This window comes from Anguilla rostrata, chromosome 13 (assembly GCF_018555375.3).
Source record: "Anguilla rostrata isolate EN2019 chromosome 13, ASM1855537v3, whole genome shotgun sequence".
In the NCBI taxonomy this organism is placed as follows: Eukaryota; Metazoa; Chordata; class Actinopteri; order Anguilliformes; family Anguillidae; genus Anguilla; species Anguilla rostrata.
The window spans coordinates 39,729,481-39,747,791 of record NC_057945.1 but is presented as its reverse complement, the minus strand read 5'-3'; the positions used below and the strand labels follow the sequence as shown (position 1 = coordinate 39,747,791).

Here is an 18,311-nt window from a genome sequence, read left to right as displayed (position 1 = left end):
AGAGGGGAGGGGAGGGGAGAGGAGAGGAGAGGAGGGGGGGAGTGTGATGGGTGAGTACCGGATTTAGGGATTTAGTTCTGTCTCACTGTCCACAGCACATCCTCTCAGCTCTCATGCTGTGTCACTGGCTCTGCCTTCCCACAATCCTGTTCAACGGGTTGGGTCCAGAGAGCGTGAGGACTGAGCAGAGAGTCTTCCTCTTAGTGTTGCATGCGGCCACCGTACCTCACAGAGCAACCGCCCATTTCAGACGCCAGCGGGGGCTTCTGGGAGTTCCTCAGACTGCACAGCGTGAGCAGACACGCGGAGTGACGGACAGAAGGGCAAAAGCCCTGTGGTCCTCCTGCTGGCCGCGCGGTAAGGGGGGGTGGGGCGCACGGGGGGAAGGGGGGCAGGGCTGGGGGGTCGGTCCTCCCGCCTCATTCCAGCCCCCGGCCTGGCGCGCGGATGTCCCGTGCTAATCCCCGTGGGAGGTGCTCCTCTGGGATTGGGGCGTCCCCCGGGGGACCGGTGGGCTTTGATATCCCGGAGCGCGGGGGCTCACGGGGGGGCACAGACCCCCTCTGTCGGATTTAACAGGCTCCGTCCCCCTGACGCGCAGCCGTCCGTCTGGCGCCCCCGCCTCAGATCAGCTGACACCATCCATACACCCCCATCCCCCCCGGACCCCCCCCCCCCACCCCTGCAAACCCACGCCGTGCGCTAGGCGCTACCTGGAGCGGGGTACGTCGAGCGGAGGCTAACATCGCCAATCAGGGGGTCCTCATCCCGGCAGGGTGGGATCCCAAAAAACGCTCTGAACTTGAGGACCACCCAGATGCATCCAGCCGATCTAAATCCCCCACGCTGCCCCTCTCTCAGAGTCCAGACCCACAGTGGGACAGGGAGCAGAGCTCATTATTGTGAAACATACAGGCTCTCCAGACTCTCTCTGCCCTGCTGTCAGTAATCCCCCTAGAGCTGGGGCTTTTAACAGGGGGTCTGCAAAGGGACCACAGTGGGTCCTCAACTGCACTCTCAAACCCCTACCCTACCCCCCCACCAAGGTCCGCGGTGCATGATCCCAATGTCAACTCCCAGTTCCTCGATCTGCGATCTGTATAAAAGCTTCTTTTTTATTTTATTTTATTTTTTTAAGAAATCTAGCCCTTTTTAACTAATGATGGGATGGGGGTCCCTGCATCAGAAGCGATTGATAACCCCGCCCTACAGGACAGTGGAGTGAGCTGCTGTGTGGTGACAGACCCGCAGGTTAGTCGGACAAAATGAGTCAGCATATCGGTTCTGGGAAACCCAGCTGGATCCAGCCGAGAGCTTCATCACTGGCTCATTTCAAAAATCATTCTGCCCCTCTCTCGTACCTGCGGTAGGATCTTACTTACTCACCATCAGGAACACAAACCGCCACACTCGATATTTACTGATAAATTACCCAGAAATCCAGCCATGAAAAATATGTGTATAAAGAAACGTGAAAATGCCCCAATGGAAAATAGATGTTCCTTTGATGGGTACTTCGTACTCATATAGAGAAATTGCGGTTCCCTATAATTACCAGTACAGCACTGAAAAAGTGACACAAAATTGGACAGTAATCCAACAGTTGACTGACAAGAACAAAAAATGTGTATGTGTACGAAAACTGGGGCACCGATACTTGTATATACAGAAAATGCAAATGTTATAACTTCATTATTACACCAGCAAATCTGCCCATTTTCAACATGAGAAGTGTCTTTATTGGTCATTCAGAAGGGCAAGAGCACCACCTGCTGGTGGATAAAAAGTTGGTTAGGCGCAGAGAAGCACCCTTGCGTTCACACAAAGTTGACTGACACACTGACTCGCCCTGAGGACTGAGAGCTGCTGTAAGAACTCTCGTTAAGAACGACTGTGTGGCCAGCCACACGGCGACAGGGCGGGGTAATAAACTAACCATAATCATCTAATCTTGTTTATTTTTTATTTTTTACTTTAATCATACCTGATGTCATTACATTACATTACAGGAATTTAGCAGACACTCAGAGCAACTTACACAGCTTTTTACACAGCATTTACATTTACACAGCTGGGTATATACTGAAGCAATGCAATGTACCTTGTACAACAGCAGTGTCCTACCTGGGAATCGATCCTGTGACCTTTAGGTTACAAGACCAGCTCCTTACCCATTATACTGCGCTGCCGCCCACATGTCATAGTGTCACAGAGTAGGATTAGAGAAAAAAAAAATAAGCGGATAAACCACAGGGCGACAATGATTGCTATTGTGCTAACATATTATTGAGTGATTATAATTACTGTTTATCACCCAGGTCTACACAGCAGTATGGGCCAGACAGCGGGTATGGAAATAACCCCCAGAATGCACAGCAGTACATGTCAGTCTAGTTTTCACTGCATGCAGTTATGTGCATTTATTGGGAACCACCTTTTGTTAGTACACTTACCTGCTTTTGGTACAGAATGGAACGGCTCAACCCGCTAAGCATTACGAGCGAGGTTCTCATCTCTGAGATGGACATCCCATTACACATGAGACATTTGGCACGCTTTTCAACAGGCAACTTACACATTATTTCCACATACAATCCATTTATGTAGGTGGATATTTACTGAAGCAATTGAGGGTTAAGTACCTTGCTCAAGGGTACAACAGCAGTGTCCTACCTTCATGTTGCAAGCCCAGTTGTAATCTTTACACTACAGCAGAACACGCTGCAGAACATGGGCGGTGGAACACATGGAACACATGCAGCAGAACAAACGCAGCAGAACACACGGAGCAAACGCAGTGGAACACACAGAACACACGCAGCAGAACACACGCAGTGGTTCAAACACAGCGGAACATGCTGCAGAACACGGGCAGTGGAACACACGGAACACACGCAGCAGAACAAACAGCGGTACATGCAGCAGAACACACTGCAGAACAAACGCAGTGGAACACACAGAACACACGCAGCAGAACACGCTGCAGAACAACCGCAGTGGAACACACAGAACACACGCAGCAGTGCGCCTGTGAGAAACAGACAGAGAGAGACACTGCGTGCTGCAATAAAAAATCCTACATTCTGGAACCTGTCTAGCACGATAAATATAAACAATGGTTTTATTTGCTCATTGTAGGTGGTCTGATACAACAAGTGTTTGTGATGTAATGGATAACAATGAAATGTGCACAGTCACAATGAAAGAACAGGAAGCCAGACCTGGTTCACCCTTACTGTTTACCAAACAGACTTCATTTCCCTGCCATACCTGCTGTATCCTGCTCCTCTGAACAGCTTCAAAGCGCTTCTCCAAACTTTGCATTCTGGAACCAAACAGACAATCGTCACAATTAGTTGACAGCGCATTTGAACATTGACTCCTCAAAACTTTTTAACTTATTATTTACAGAGCTTACGTTTCATTGGTGCAATTATTCAATGACAGTTTCAGAGGCTGTAAGAGGAGTTGCTTCAGTATGAACTAGAATGACATCATGAACAGGTCATAGCACTTTTTGTACATGGGAGATATTAACATATGAAGATGCAGTAGGGGAGTGCAGACCATGAGACAGCAGGTTCAGGCTCTGAATCCCCCATTCACAAAGGTAAACAAGGCTGCTACATTGCCATTCTGCACACGCCCAGTAGAGGACGCAAGTGGCTCACAGAGACACGCTCAATGAACGACGGGTGTACCGGCACTCAAATATGACAATGTATAGCCACGGAACAACTATCGAACGATATGGGCACAAGTGCACTTATACCATTTTACGCTTAACCTGGGGCACTGGAGTACATGCTTCCACAGATTCTTACGACAGCGGTAGCAAGCATTGCTTAAAAATAAAATGCGCCAAATTGGATATGCGTTCTGAGTTTACCCCCGCCTGAATAACAGCTGTAATTTATAGTACCAGAAACAGTATTCACAGTTAGCCTAATTCTGTTCTTTTGTTGCTTTATACTTGAATACCTGGTGCATATTTAATTACCCACATCCTTGGCACCTACTGAATTGTGTCCCTTTCGTTCAACGTTCGAATGAGCAACCCTTTGATTTAGCCGATACGGTTGACTAAATATGTGGCCACAACCCAGCAAAATAAGGAAAGATATTAATCAGGAGGTGCCAGTAAGCACAACATAAAATGTAGGTGTCAGACTGCTCAAGAAAATATATTCTAAATGTAAGGAAGCACACTTAATTGCCACTCATCAAAGTGCATTTGTTTCAAAGTTCATACATACGCTGCAAGTGCCGCAACTGATTTGCATTAAGAAATTAGCATGGCCATTGCATTTACTTTTCTGGCTGTTTTGAAAAAGGTCAGGAATACAGCCTGAAGGACGGGTTTGAGTCAACACTTCACATTCAGGACAATTCCACGACATCCAGTGTATTATTATAGATCCAGTTTATTAAAATAGAAATTAGCAAGGTTTTTGGTGGTTTCAAAGGGCCAATGCTCCACATGCAAGACACCTGTAACCACAGGTAGCTGCCCTGACCTTATATCCTCTAACTTTTAATCATAGATGAAACCTGGGACAATGAAAAACGAATATGGAAAAATATGGGTGTTTGATTTTAATTAAATGAAATAATAATTTAAAAAAAATGTGATTTGTGTTTACTCGGTTTCCCTTTGTCTAACATTACAGTTTGTCTAAAGATCTGAAACCATTCAGTGACAAATATATAATAATAGGGAAGTCATTAAAAAATACTTTTTCACAGCTCTGTAAATAACACATACACATATGTCCACGAGTACAAAAGTCAAGATTTTAATTTGTCTGTAAATCCGGTGTGCCATGGGTGACAGTATCAACACAATAATTATGTGATGCTGGTGAGTGGTTTATGGGTTGAACTAAATTGCAACCGCTGTGACCACTGAACAAGTTCGATTTGTGTATTCGCCAATTAGCCTAAAACGACAAGAGTGCAGTCTATCGATACACGTAATACAACTGATATATATGCCCCCACGTCATTTCTTTTTTTGTCGCTAATTCTGATGATCTGATACTCATCCATAATTTTCGTCCTCTCATGTGCATCCACCCACTCAGGATGGGTGACAAACCAGGTAAAACACCAGAACTAAAGGTACAAATAACAGGTAGACTGCAAGGTCCAGGTAATGCACAAGCACGCACTTCAACGCAGCCCACGCCCGCAGGCCAGAATCACATATTTACTGTGTAGCTGAACATCCTGTGCAATATTACTTCTGCTGTTGGAACAATGCATAAAGGGCAATTACTACTGTTCCGTGACTCTGCCAACTGTACACTTCCCGTTTCAGGTGGCGGGGTTCAGGGCTCAGAGTGCATTACCAGCGACTGCACCGGAAGCTTGCAGGCGCCCGTGCAAAGCAGAGTGCAAAGCAAAGACACAGCTGCATGTGCATCAGGTACACATACAACCGGGTAGTCAACATTCTGGAGAGAAGTACAAGCAGTGAGAGTTTTTTAAACGGAAGTCATACCACCACAACGCATATAAAGTAACTGAAGATGATGTCTAGATTGTGATAGTTATCGCACTCGTTACACACGCAGAAACCTCAACATCGCAGAGGCTGCAAGCAGAATGATTTAAATGAGGCCAAACATAAATGCACAGCATTTAACGCCAGTCGAAGTCACTCCCTTATGATCGGTGAGTTGTTACAGTTATAACTAACTCAAGAGAATTATCTGAAAAATATTTTACCTAATGCAAACAATTTGTTCACCTTGTCTCACCGTCCTAACGTTAATAAAACATCATCTTCGTGACTCAAGCCAATGCTGAAAAAGCGTGTGAAAGTGGCCATATTTGGTGGTGGGAAAACGAGACAGGTTTCCCACAATGCATTGCAAACTGGGGCTGGTCCTGAAGAGCCAAGATGGCTGACTTTGAGGAACAACTCACCGATGAGGAGAAGGTAGGGACACTCTTTTGATACGAGTTAAATGTCACAGAACGAATCGAAAAAATATAGAGTGGTGCAGAATAATATACGATCAAATCTCTTCACTCAGAATATTGAACCTTGCAATTTGGCAGTGCATAATAAAGTACAGCTATGCGTTACCAAGCCTATCGAGTTGCAAGCTTGATCAATGAGCCAGTTAGCTAAGATTCAACTTTGCTGAAAAGCAACCATAACCAGTTGCCTGGCTAATTTTCCATTGGATGAAAAGTTATTGTACCCTGTTGCATCCCAGTCATGTTGCTGATCGATACTTTCATTATTGTGAAGTTTGCAGACTTGGCTAAAATTAAACCCAAGTTTAGTTCCGCCTTTCGACCCGTATTAACGTTAGCTTTCATAGTATACGCGCCCAGTGCAATCTTAAGCGCCCAATTAGCTGGGGGCACATTCCGTGACTGTTTAGATCGATCGACTCTAAACAAAAAACGAGGAGAGAATTATGTTCAGTTAAACTGGCAGTATTTATTCGCTAAGATGTCACTTTGCCAGCAACATATAGGCTGCTAGTATCATCGAAAGTAACGATACTTCCTGTTTGAACGCTAACATGCGCTAGGTACCCCTCCCAGTCTGCACAGACTAGATCGGTATAGTAAGAGTTGATTTTTCTAGGCTTCTCTGATTATGACTTACACGTTTTACCAACGCCAGGATATTGCGGGACGTGAACATTAGTCTAGCAATCAATAACTGATTAGTAAAATGTATGAAGCGTACAAAGTATTAAGTGGTCAACTAATCATTTTGTCCGTGCAGGCAGGTATTGGATATTATTTTTTGAATTCGCCGTGCCCTAATCTGAGTTTATGCAATGCCATCGTTTTTAATCATACAGTTTTGCTTGATTCGTTTAAAGTCGAGTCTTGCAAATTGTGGGTAATAGGTGTACCCGTTGTTAAACTGACAGGAATGTTGTACTGTATTGCGTTCCAACTTCAGTCGCTAGATGACAGTTGGTAACTGACAGTTGAAGGAAACTGGTAATGCTTTGCTCATCCATATTTGCTATATGGGTGCAGTGTGAAAAATGACACCACGTAATTAAGTACATTTAGCTTTTATTTTAAGGAGTGTTTTTTTATGACCAGTTTAGGGTCAGTTGGAGAAAACTCACAGTCTATTTTTTTAAAGTAGTTTTTCATATTTGTTTATGATCCCATAGCACTTGCTGACAGCTGGGATGCATTTTCTTCCTGGACAAGGCCATTGGCCTGACCAAATATCAGATCTGTATGCTGACAGATTTATGGTTTAAATGGTTATTTGACTTTTTCTCTTTAGTCTCTTTAGTGACTAGGCACATTTTAAGGTCTCTATCTGCATGATATATTCTGACCGTTTTTGGTGGAATTCAAATCAATTTTTTTTTATTGTGAAAGGGCACAGGAGCCTGTCGTCATATGTGTTTGTATGGCGCTTATGTATGATGCTTTCTGAGTCACATGCAAGCTGTGCCTTTCATTGTAGTCCTTGGTGCCCACAGCCCAATAGCAGAAGATGCTGCACGGACTTGTTGATCTTTAAATCGCGCGGATCAGCTGATGTAGCAGGCTGATTGAACAGGCTGGGTCTTCCTGGTGACAGAAAGGTCGGCGAGTCCATGAGCATTACAGGCTCTTGACCTGAGCGACTTACACAACTGGTTTTGCATAGCATTTACATTGCATTTATACAGCTGGATATATACTGAAGCAGTGCAGGTTAAGTACTTTGCCCGAGGATGCAAGGGCAGGGAACCAACCAGGGAATCGAACCTGTGACCTTTAGGTTACGAGCCCGGCTCCTTACCCATTATACTACACTGCCGCCCCTGCCCTGCCGCTCCTGCGTGCTTTCGTCGTCTCCTCTCTCTGCCCGTCGGCGGGGACGGACCCCGGCGTGCCGGTGCACGTTGGGAAGAGTGTGCGCATTCCACGCTGCCTGCGATGGCGGTGTGCGGACGCGTGTGGAGACAGGCAGGGAGAGGCGGGGACGTGCGACATGCACTGTGCCCCGGCTGTGCCGCTGCCACGCCCCCTTTCCCTCCCTGCCCCAATGCAACCTTTCCCCCGGTTGGTCGAGATGCCCCGCTCGGGCAGACCTGCTCCAATCAGATCCGTCGCCAGCGGAAGGAAAGGTAGGGGATCCCCTGTGTGTGCGAGGGGAAGGCCGCCGTGTGATTGGTGGAAGCGGCAGCGGAGGCCGCTGGAGGAAATGGCAGCGGTTCCAGCTGAGCGCACGGTGTTCAGCGAGCTGTGTCGAAGCCCAGCCAGCCGCTAAATCGCGGCCTGATGCTGTCTCCGCTCAGCCTGCCAGTTTGGCGCCACACCCACAGCTGCCACAGCGTAATTTGTAGTCGTGTCCTGTTCCTGGAGGCCAGCGCTCTTGGCTAATGCTCAGGCTAACTTCTCTCCAAGTCCGCTTTTGGCACAAGTGTACACTGAAGTGTTCTTCTTTAGACGTTCCAGGGCTGTCTGCTAACATTCTTCTCAAGGAACACATGTGCCCCTAAGCTGAAAAAGTTTAGGGGCATGCGTGCATCTTAAATAGTATATGTGCTCCTAATTTTTTTTTCCAGTTTACACTTCAGTTTTTAGGTGTAAATGCTCATAAAATGTGCTGTTCAAGTTTTACCAATGCATTTTATTCTGAGGTGACAAACAGTATTTTGGTACCAATGTTTACTGCCCAAATTTGCAAAATTCCTCAGCCTCACTATCCCCTGTGTGTATCCGTATGTGTATGTATCACTGGATCCATCCTGGAGTAGTGAAGAGTAGTGATTCAAAATAAATGCAGTCCATTGAAGAGGACCACAGAAGAAGAGCAAACTGCAAATGCTACGTTTGTTTTCCATTTGGCCTTTGTGAAGGGCCGTTAGCAGAACTGTAAGTTCTGATGTTTTTTTATTTTATTTCTGGTAAATGGAAAGTGTAGCAGCAGTGTCATTGAGAAGCACGCCATTCTGGCTGTTCAGCAATGGCGCTGGTGGGCTGGGATGCTAATTGCACTTAAGCTTGGGTGGCAGTTTGCTTCAATCTTGTCAGCCAGCTGTGGCTGTAGGTCTGCAGTGGTGGGCCACAGTTGGCTACCAATACGCTACTAAAAAATGGGACCAGAGTGAAGTAGCCATTAAATTATGCATTCTGACTCAAAGATTAGCCCCGGTGCACCTGGTTTTCATTTCTGGTCTCAAGAAAATCGAATCTTTCGTATTAATATTATTTGCAGATGCGTCGCAGAGCTGCGTTCTGCGGGAGTTCGTTTTCGTCTCCGCTTTCGTCAGAGCAGGCGTGGCACGCGCAAACTGCCAGGATGTTCGAGAGCTCCGAGCGTCGCATTCCATTCCTTTTGGGAACGTGCCCCGGCAGGTCTGGCCCTGTCCCTCCACCTCCGCCAAGCGCGGCCCAAAGTGGAATCCGGAATACCGGCAGGTTAAATGATCTGAACCTGAAAACTGCGCACGGAAAGCCAGCGTTCCCACAGCGGGAAAAGGTCAAAGGTCTAGAGAAGCTTGTATGCTGCCGTGTGGCCAAGTTGGATTTTAAATGGTTTTTTTCTTTTTTCTTTTTTTTCCTTCAGTTTTGGAGATTTTATATTTTTGTATCCTGCGTGCGTAACTGGGACGGTCATAACTAGAGCTCAGGTGATTTAAACATGGAGGCAAGCAACCACAGTCCTCTAAGAGTCCCACAGCTGTTGCTTATTCTGTCCAAACTTACAAAGAGTGTGCATATGTAGGACGTGTGATGATATGGCCTGTATTATATTTTGTGTTCAGTATTTATATTTACACACACGCATACGTATGCAGTGCCCCCCTGCTTGTCTGACATGCACACGTGTGTGGTTTAGTCTGGCTAAGAAAAGCCTGGACATATGACTGTGCTATCTGTGGCATGGCCTGGGCAAGGGATGCGTTCTCTACACAAGTGGCCGCTGTAGACCTTTACTTCCCAGTCAGGGTCCTACAGGTTTTTTTAAATCAGAATTTTTGTGGATTTAGGCGGAATATTTGAAATGGAGTGTAGCTGTCGTTCCCCTGTTTTCTTAGTTTACTGAAATTTCATATACAGGTCTGTAAACGGCCATGTTGGGAAATTTTCGTTTCACTGCTTTTATGCTGTACAGGCTATATGAAGAGATTTTTACGGAATAATTCATCCCTGCAGTCTTGCTACTTGGCAGAAATGCATTATCTCCTTAGGAGGTCGAACCCCCAACCTTTCAGCGTTGTGGTCCGGTGCCCTAGCTCCTGCCCTTCCTCACCATTTGTGGGGGCAGAAGGTCCCCCTCCCCAATCTAGTATCACTCATGTATCACTTGTATCTCTATCTTTCATGTTGCACTTGTATCTTCATCTAGATGCTGTAGCTCTTCATCATACCTCTTTCTCACTTCTAGTGTCTGACTTGTTGTAACTTTACTGACATGGCCTATGCTTCCCGTGTGACCTAGACTTGACGTTCATGCCTATGGATAACTGATAATTAATGAGAATTGTACCTTATCTGTCCTGTGTTCTGTATTGGTTCCAGTGACCTTCGGTACGCGCTTACTGTATTTTGTTTTGGATTAACGCATCTGCTGAATAGAATGTAATGTAATGAGGTGTTTTACGTTGTGCGAGCGTTGAAAGAAGGTTCTGCTCTCACCTCGGCTCCTCTTCCTTCCTCAGGTCCGTGTCGCCGCCAACTTTGTCCTCCACGCGCCTCCGGGGGAGTTTAACGAGGTCTTCAATGGTGAGAGACACTCTGAGCTCTAATCAGGGTTATTTGCAGCGGCCTGAACTACACGTGTGGATTATAGCTCACAGCACCACCGTGTGGCTTTACAGAGTAACAGCAGTCATAATTCACTCGGATACCCTGATAGCGTTCAGCTAGTCGTACCCTAAACATCAGTGTGATGTGGATAAACACCTCAGACCAGGTGAAGCTGCTGGGGATTAAATATCCTTTTGAAGCTTTGATACTGTACACTGGACAGAGCATTGGGGTTATACACACACAGCATAATTTGGGCCTGTTCTATGCAGGTTAGATTGGTGATCAGTAACTTTCAGTTCTGCAGAGTTTAATCAAACTCAGGGCTATCGACGTAGCTCCTGTCAGAGGGGCCAATCCACACACGGTCTGATGTGCTCAACTCCAAATGAAAACACTGTAAATAAAGATTATTTGGGCACTGGGTGAAAAGTACTGTGGTTCAAATGTAGAAACGAGATTATTCAAGGTTCAGGCTCAGTCTTGCCCAGTTTATCTGTTTCCTGTTCTTGTGTCTCTGTGACAGCGTCTCTGTAAAAAAAAGTGTAATGCAAATAAGATTTAATTGAATCCCAAACCTTCTACCTGCTGTTCTCAACCCCATTTATGCTAAATTGGGATAGTGGCAATGTGCGAGTGTGGGGTTTAATTTACATTTCATTAGAGACATTTAGCAGACACTCTTATCCAGAGCGACTCACAACTTTTTTTTACATAGCATCCATTTATACAGCTGGATATATACTGAAGCAATGCAGGATAATTACCTTGCTCAAGGGTAGTGTCGTGCCTGGGAATCGAACCTGTGACCTTTAAGTTACATTGATGGTCTGTGCTGAGTGTGTCTGTGGCAGGGGTTGATGGTCCGTGCTGAGTGTGTCTGTGGCAGGGGTTGATGGTCCGTGCTGAGTGTGTCTGTTACAGGGGTTTGATGGTCTGTGCTGAGTGTGTCTGTTACAGGGGTTTGATGGTCTGTGCTGAGTGTGTCTGTTACAGGGTTGATGGTCCGTGCTGAGTGTGTCTGTTACAGGGGTTTGATGGTCTGTGCTGAGTGTGTCTGTTACAGGGGTTTGATGGTCTGTGCTGAGTGTGTCTGTTACAGGGTTTATGGTCCGTGCTGAGTGTCTGTGGCAGGGGTTGATGGTCTGTGCTGAGTGTGTCTGTTACAGGGGTTTGATGGTCTGTGCTGAGTGTGTCTGTGGCAGGGGTTTGATTGTCTGTGCTGAGTGTGTCTGTGGCAGGGGTTTGATGGTCCGTGCTGAGTGTGTCTGTGGCAGGGGTTGATGGTCCGTGCTGAGTGTGTCTGGCAGGGGTTTGATGGTCTGTGCTGAGTGTGTCTGTTACAGGGGTTTGATGGTCTGTGCTGAGTGTGTCTGTTACATGGTTGATGGTCCGTGCTGAGTGTGTCTGTGGCAGGGGTTGATGGTCCGTGCTGAGTGTGTCTGTTACAGGGTTTGATGGTCCGTGCTGAGTGTGTCTGTTACAGGGGTTTGATGGTCTGTGCTGAGTGTGTCTGTTACAGGGGTTTGATGGTCTGTGCTGAGTGTGTCTGTTACAGGGTTGATGGTCCGTGCTGAGTGTGTCTGTGGCAGGGGTTGATGGTCTGTGCTGAGTGTGTCTGTGGCAGGGGTTGATGGTCCGTGCTGAGTGTGTCTGTGGCAGGGGTTGATGGTCCGTGCTGAGTGTGTCTGTGGCAGGGGTTGATGGTCCGTGCTGAGTGTGTCTGTGGCAGGGGTTGATGGTCCGTGCTGAGTGTGTCTGTGGCAGGGGTTGATGGTCCGTGCTGAGTGTGTCTGTGGCAGGGGTTGATGGTCTGTGCTGAGTGTGTCTGTGGCAGGGGTTGATGGTCCGTGCTGAGTGTGTCTGTGGCAGGGGTTGATGGTCCGTGCTGAGTGTGTCTGTGGCAGGGGTTGATTGTCTGTGCTGAGTGTGTCTGTGGCAGGGGTTGATGGTCTGTGCTGAGTGTGTCTGTTACAGGGGTTGATGGTCCGTGCTGAGTGTGTCTGTGGCAGGGGTTGATGGTCCGTGCTGAGTGTGTCTGTGGCAGGGGTTGATGGTCCGTGCTGAGTGTGTCTGTGGCAGGGGTTGATGGTCTGTGTGTGTTTGTGTTTGCAGATGTGCGGCTACTGCTCAACAACGACAATCTCCTCAGGGAGGGGGCGGCACAGTGAGTAATGCTCTGATGCTCTCTTACACTCTCTAACGCACTCTTATGCTCTCTGACTGTCTCTTACACCCTCTAACGCTTTCTGATGCTCTCGAACTCACTCTCTAACTCTCTCTAACGCTTTCTTACGCTCTCTAACACTCTGACTCTCCTAACACTCTATAACTCTCTCTCTAACTCTTTCTAACTCTCTCTTGACACTCTCTAAGGCTTTCTAACGCTCTCTAACACAAACTCTTTCTTACGCTCTCTAACGCTCTTTCTGATTCTCTCTGACACTCTCTGCACAGGGAGATGTCTGCAGTGTGTTCGTACACCCCTGCCTGCGTCTCTTTTACACATGCACATTGAAACCCAAGCATTGCTTTCGCAGCGTAGTCCGTTTCCTCATTATGTGAAGCCTTGGAAGACGTGTGTTGTGTGGAAACCTCATCGTTTACACGTCTAACCCCTTTTTCTTCCTCTGAAACAGTGCCTTTGCCCAGTACAACATGGATCAGTTCACCCTCGCCAAACTGGACGGGCACGAGGATCAGGTAAGGGTCTACCTGCCGTGTGAAACACTGTGTGTAGCCGTTTGCCGAAATACTGCCCCATTTCATGTTTTGCATTAATTTTTATAGTTGACTCCTCCTTCTCCAAAATATCACCCATGACACTCTGTTACTGTCCCCCTCAAATTGAGTGAATGGAAGAGGTGGACAAGCAGAGCACTCTACCCGGGTGACTGACAGCACAGTTAGCTCCTCCCCTGGGAGTGACATCACGCCTGGGTTCTCCTGCAGGTTCTGATCACGGAGCACGGAGACCTGGGCCACGGGCGCTTCTTCGACCCGCGGAACAAGCTGTCCTTCAAGTTCGACCACCTGAGGAAGGAGGCCAGCGACCCGCAGCCCCACGAGGGGGAGGCGGCCCTGCAGTCCTGGCGGGACACCTGCGACTCCGCCCTCAGGGCATACGTCAAGGAGCACTACCTCACCGGCGTGTGCACCGTACGTCGCCCCGTTCCCGCTCAGGCCCTGCCTCACCCCGCCCCAAACCCACCCCCACCCCACCTGATCCAGCTCAGGCCCTACCTCACCCTGCCCCAAACCCGCCCCCACCCCACCCCACCTGATCCTGCCCAGGCCCTACCTCACCCTGCCCCAAACCCGCCCCACCCACCCCACCTGATCCTGCCCAGGCCTACCTCACCTCCCCAAACCTCCCCACCCCCTGATCGCTCAGGTCCCGAACCCTGCCCCAACCCACCCCACCTGATCCCGCTCATGCCCACCCCAATCAGGGCCCAGCCTGCCCCAATCCCACCTAGGCCTACCCCCACCCACCGCGATCCCGCCCAGCCCCGCCTCTCCTCCCCCAGCGTCCCGCTGCTTTCTGCCCCTCCCTGTGCTGGGCCCAGTCCTGACCCCGGGTCTCCCTTCCCCTCGCAGGTCTACGGGAAAACCATCGATGGGCAGCAGACCATCATCGCCTGCATCGAGGGTCACCAGTTCCAACCCAAAAACTTCTGGTAAAGTTACCATGACGATATGCTTTGGTTCACTGTTCATTTTTGTGGTCAAGGTTTGGAAAGCACGCTAATGCCGTCTTTAAATAGCATGTGTATGATAATGGTGTTTGTGCCGAGTGTGGAAACTCTAGTGTGTTTTTTCTGCACCTCTGCACCTTGAACTGATGCAGTTGTTGTACGTCGCTCTGGATAAGAGCGTCTGCTAAATGCCTGTAATGTAATGTAATGTCAAAAATATTGAAAAATGGTAAATTGTAGGCACGTATAATCACTGGGCCTTGCTTTATGTAGCCGGGGTATGTTTGGTGTTGAGCTCCTGTGCGTAACCATGGAAACCTGCTTGCGGTAACTGTGTGAGAAGGGGGTTGCGTTTGGCGTCCGCCTGTTGCGTGCGGCCGTGTGAAATGGCGGGTGAGTGGAACGGTGTCTGGTCTCCCTCAGGAACGGCCGCTGTAGGTCCGAGTGGAAGTTCAACATCGGACAGTCCTCCACGGAAGTGGTGGGCGTTCTCAAGATCCAGGTGGGTGAGCAGTCTTCCTGCCTCTCGTCGGACTCTGTTACGCGCTCGTGATCGTGTTTAGTGCAGCAGGGATGTGCATCTATTCTTCTGGGCAATGTTCGTAAAGAATTCTGCAGTAGGAGTGCTGTTCTGCAGTCTGTTGTGCATTTTATCTCATAATAGACAAGGTTAGGTTATGGACCAGGGAAAACGTAGCCTTGATCACCACTCCTACGCTGAGAAGTTTTATGAATGTGACCTCTGGTGTACTGGATGCCTGGTCATCAAATTCATAATCAAGGGAATCTTTTCCATGAATCTAGGCACTATTGAATAGACTGAGGTTTTTGTTCAGTTTTCCAGTGGATCAGACACAACAAACACAGCACTCCAAAGAATTCTCAAGTTTTCATGTGCTTAGAATACTTAGAATCTCTCCCTATCCCTCTCTCACCCTCTTCCACTCTCTCTCTCTCTCTCCTCTCTCTCCCTCTCTCTCTCTCTCTTTCTCTCTCTCTCACCCTGTCTCTCTCTCCCTGTCTCCCGCTCTCTTCCTCTCTCTCTCTGTCTCTCTCTCCCTGTCTCCCGCTCTCTTCCTCTCTCTCTCCTCTCTCTCCCTCTCTCCCACTCTCTCCCTCTCTCTCTCCTCTCTCTCCTCTCTCTCTCTCTCTCTCTCCCTGTCTCCCGCTCTCTTCCTCTCTCTCTCTCCTCTCTCTCCCTGTCTCCCTCCCTCTCTCTCTCTTTGCTGTAGGTGCATTACTATGAGGATGGCAATGTTCAGCTGGTCAGCCACAAGGACGTGCAGGAGTCTCTGATCGTCTCTGTGAGTTCCAGCGCCAAACGAGTGTGTCTGGCCGTCTGCCGGGTTGTCTGTGTGTCTGTCTGGCTGCCGGGTTGTCCGTGTGTCTGTCTGGCTGCCGGGTTGTCCGTCTGTGTTCCCGTCCTGGGACGCCACACTGCTGACTTGCGTCAATAAAAGGAAGTCGATCTTTGTGGGCGGGGACAGAACCCTCAGTCACAGGAAGTGAAGGCCAGTCTGATTACTGGACGACTGTTAGTGATTCCCTGAAAATACAGCTTGTGCTTTCAGAGCATGAAGTCTTGGGGGTCGAGGTGCATTGTCCCAGTGGCATGTAAACTGTTCATTCTCTAGCCCCGCCCTGTTCTGCTTGGCCCCTCTCTCTGTCCTACCAAGCCCCTCCCACCACATCCACATTACCTGCTTCTAGTGGCCTTATTTGTCTTGAAATTATTTCTGTGTACAGTTTACCTTATGACGTAAGGCTATTTTCAAGAGAGTGCGCATTATTTGAGAGAGTACACAAAAGGACTTTGTAATGCCATGTTTACCTTTGGAAAGACTACCAAAATTGATTGGGCAAATAGAATATGTCATTGCTACGACCTGGCAGGATGGAGAAAGAGCAGTCAGTCAGCCAGGCAGTCTCATTCACAGGAAATAAAGAGCAGTCAAATGAGGGAACACTGGTCATTCACGATCCCCTAAAAATGCACAGGCTCGGTTACAATCAGCATTTGTCCTTAGCTTCGGCTAGCTAATAACAGCAAGAATCTTTCTTTACAGTTACAGGCAATTTCAACAGTCATTAAAACTAGCACAGTGAAACGCTTGTGTGTACCTGTAAGTCGAAGTTAAGGACACGTGTAGATTGAATACCGCCAATAGTGCATTTAGAGCCTTTATGTCACATTGCAGTCTCTATTCGTCCATCAGAGGGTGATGTAATCAAACTTTTCTCCTGCTCTTCCCCCAGAATGAGAGTCAGACCGCCAAGGAGTTTGTGAAAATCATTGAAAATGCAGAAAATGAGTACCAGGTGAGTGCAGTTCCCTAAAAAACTTTGCTAGGGCCACGGAGATGACCTCTGTAAACTCTGGTGATGTGCTTCGTTGCGTTTGAATTTCTACTGTCACTTCTCTTTAAGAATCCAGGATTATGTATAAATCTGAATAGAAACCAACCTACTCATAGTTAGCCAGAGATTAGCATAATGTGACATTAAGATCGTGTTAGCATTTGGCAGAAAATGGAGGAACACATCCTTTAATTAAATTAATAATATATCATTTAATTTAATGGGTCAAGGAGACGGAGAGGTCTGATAAAAACTGTTTTCCCTCCTCCCAGACCGCGATTAGCGAGAACTACCAGACGATGTCGGACACCACGTTCAAAGCGCTACGCCGGCAGCTACCCGTCACCCGCACCAAGGTGGACTGGAACAAGATCCTCAGCTACAAGATCGGCAAGGAGATGCAGAACGCTTAGTGTCGCGCGGGCGCGTGCCCGCCGGAATTAACGGAAATTAAAGCAGAAGCTAAAGAAAACAGAGCAGACGGTCTCATGTATTCATTTTTTCTGTTGATATTTGTAAGAAAGCCAAGATTAGAATTTTTGTTTTTCGGGAAAAAAGGATGACTCAGCCTGCCGGGAACCTAGTCCGTCGCTTTAAGGGGGTTGCAATCGCTGCCTCTTCTGCTAACCGTGGGTCTCTCCGTTTGAACAAATCTCTCCCGCGACGCTATGACACTTTAATCGCTCTCGTTGTCAGCGTTCAGCATTTGGTTTCATTTCCTTGTTTTGTGTTTATTTTTATTTTTTATTAAACATTGTTACCCTCTTAAGTGTGAACAGCCCATGTCTCAGGCTGGTGAAATATAGACTTGCAGCCCGATGAAATCTAGCTGGCAAGACAGCCGGCTTAGTCCATAACTCATCCACAAAGACGGCGCTTTTCTCTCCACGGTTTTGAGACATGGTAGACCAGGGCCTCTCGACACCTGTGTTACACCTGCACACCCTGCACATTACCTCATAGTTGTAAAGAGGGTTTCCCCAAAATGAACAAATAGACTTAATAAAAATCAAAGTAAAACGTGTCCTCACCAGACTCTTTCCCATGGTAAAGATCTCCCTAATCGAGTTGCGTTACATGCTGAACGTATTTGTGTATACAGATTTTTATATTTGTGATTATGCATTTTGGATTTTTCAGTCCCAAAGTGGCACCCACTAGCATAGTGTCATATGCTTCTTTCGACGCTTCTTGTGTGCATATGCCGTTGACCATGCTCTTTTCAGGAATTTGCACATTTCCAAAAACTGGTCCGTGTATCCGTAGCCACCAGCAGTGAGTGCAGTGTTACCAGGCTCCCTAGTCTTTCTATCAAAAAGGCTGCCTACTGCCCCCTTCTGGTGCAAAGTATAAGTACAGATAATATACATGGACCAGATCCCTCAACCCAGCTGCAGCCTCTGCCCCCAAACTGTTATGTTTTTGTTGTTTTTGTTTAGTTTTTTGTTTTTTAAACAAAATGTAAGAACAAACATGTATAATTCAAAAGGAATAAAGGATTTGCACCAAAAACCA

The 18,311-nt window shown here is 47.5% G+C and overlaps 1 protein-coding gene and 1 long non-coding RNA gene across 2 annotated transcripts in view; one reads left to right on the top strand and one right to left on the bottom strand.

Moving 5' to 3' along the window:
* Positions 1 to 5,840, bottom strand: part of LOC135237447 (uncharacterized) — a 22,971-nt gene extending 17,131 nt beyond the window's left edge. The window contains exons 1-2 of the long non-coding RNA XR_010324828.1: positions 5,731 to 5,840; positions 3,271 to 3,325 (exon numbers count right to left, since the gene is read on the bottom strand). This is a non-coding gene — a long non-coding RNA (uncharacterized LOC135237447). The remainder of the gene's footprint in view (positions 1 to 3,270; positions 3,326 to 5,730) is intronic.
* capza1a (capping actin protein of muscle Z-line subunit alpha 1a) lies at positions 5,789 to 18,311 on the top strand. The gene is made up of 10 exons (XM_064304588.1): positions 5,789 to 5,944; positions 10,653 to 10,716; positions 12,856 to 12,907; positions 13,380 to 13,443; positions 13,693 to 13,899; positions 14,341 to 14,420; positions 14,862 to 14,940; positions 15,671 to 15,742; positions 16,695 to 16,757; positions 17,069 to 18,311. Exons 1-10 carry the CDS (start codon positions 5,906 to 5,908, stop codon positions 17,207 to 17,209), a joined length of 861 nt encoding a protein of 286 aa, XP_064160658.1. The 5' UTR covers positions 5,789 to 5,905; the 3' UTR covers positions 17,210 to 18,311.

Bases quoted from the DNA above. Each gene is read 5' to 3' on its own strand.
- capza1a (XM_064304588.1), top strand. From the start codon at position 5,906: ATGGCTGACTTTGAGGAACAACTCACCGATGAGGAGAAG. The intron at 14,421-14,861 runs GTAAAGTTACCA...GGTCTCCCTCAG, and splicing joins TTCCAACCCAAAAACTTCTG to GAACGGCCGCTGTAGGTCCG. The intron at 14,941-15,670 runs GTGGGTGAGCAG...TCTTTGCTGTAG, and splicing joins TGGGCGTTCTCAAGATCCAG to GTGCATTACTATGAGGATGG.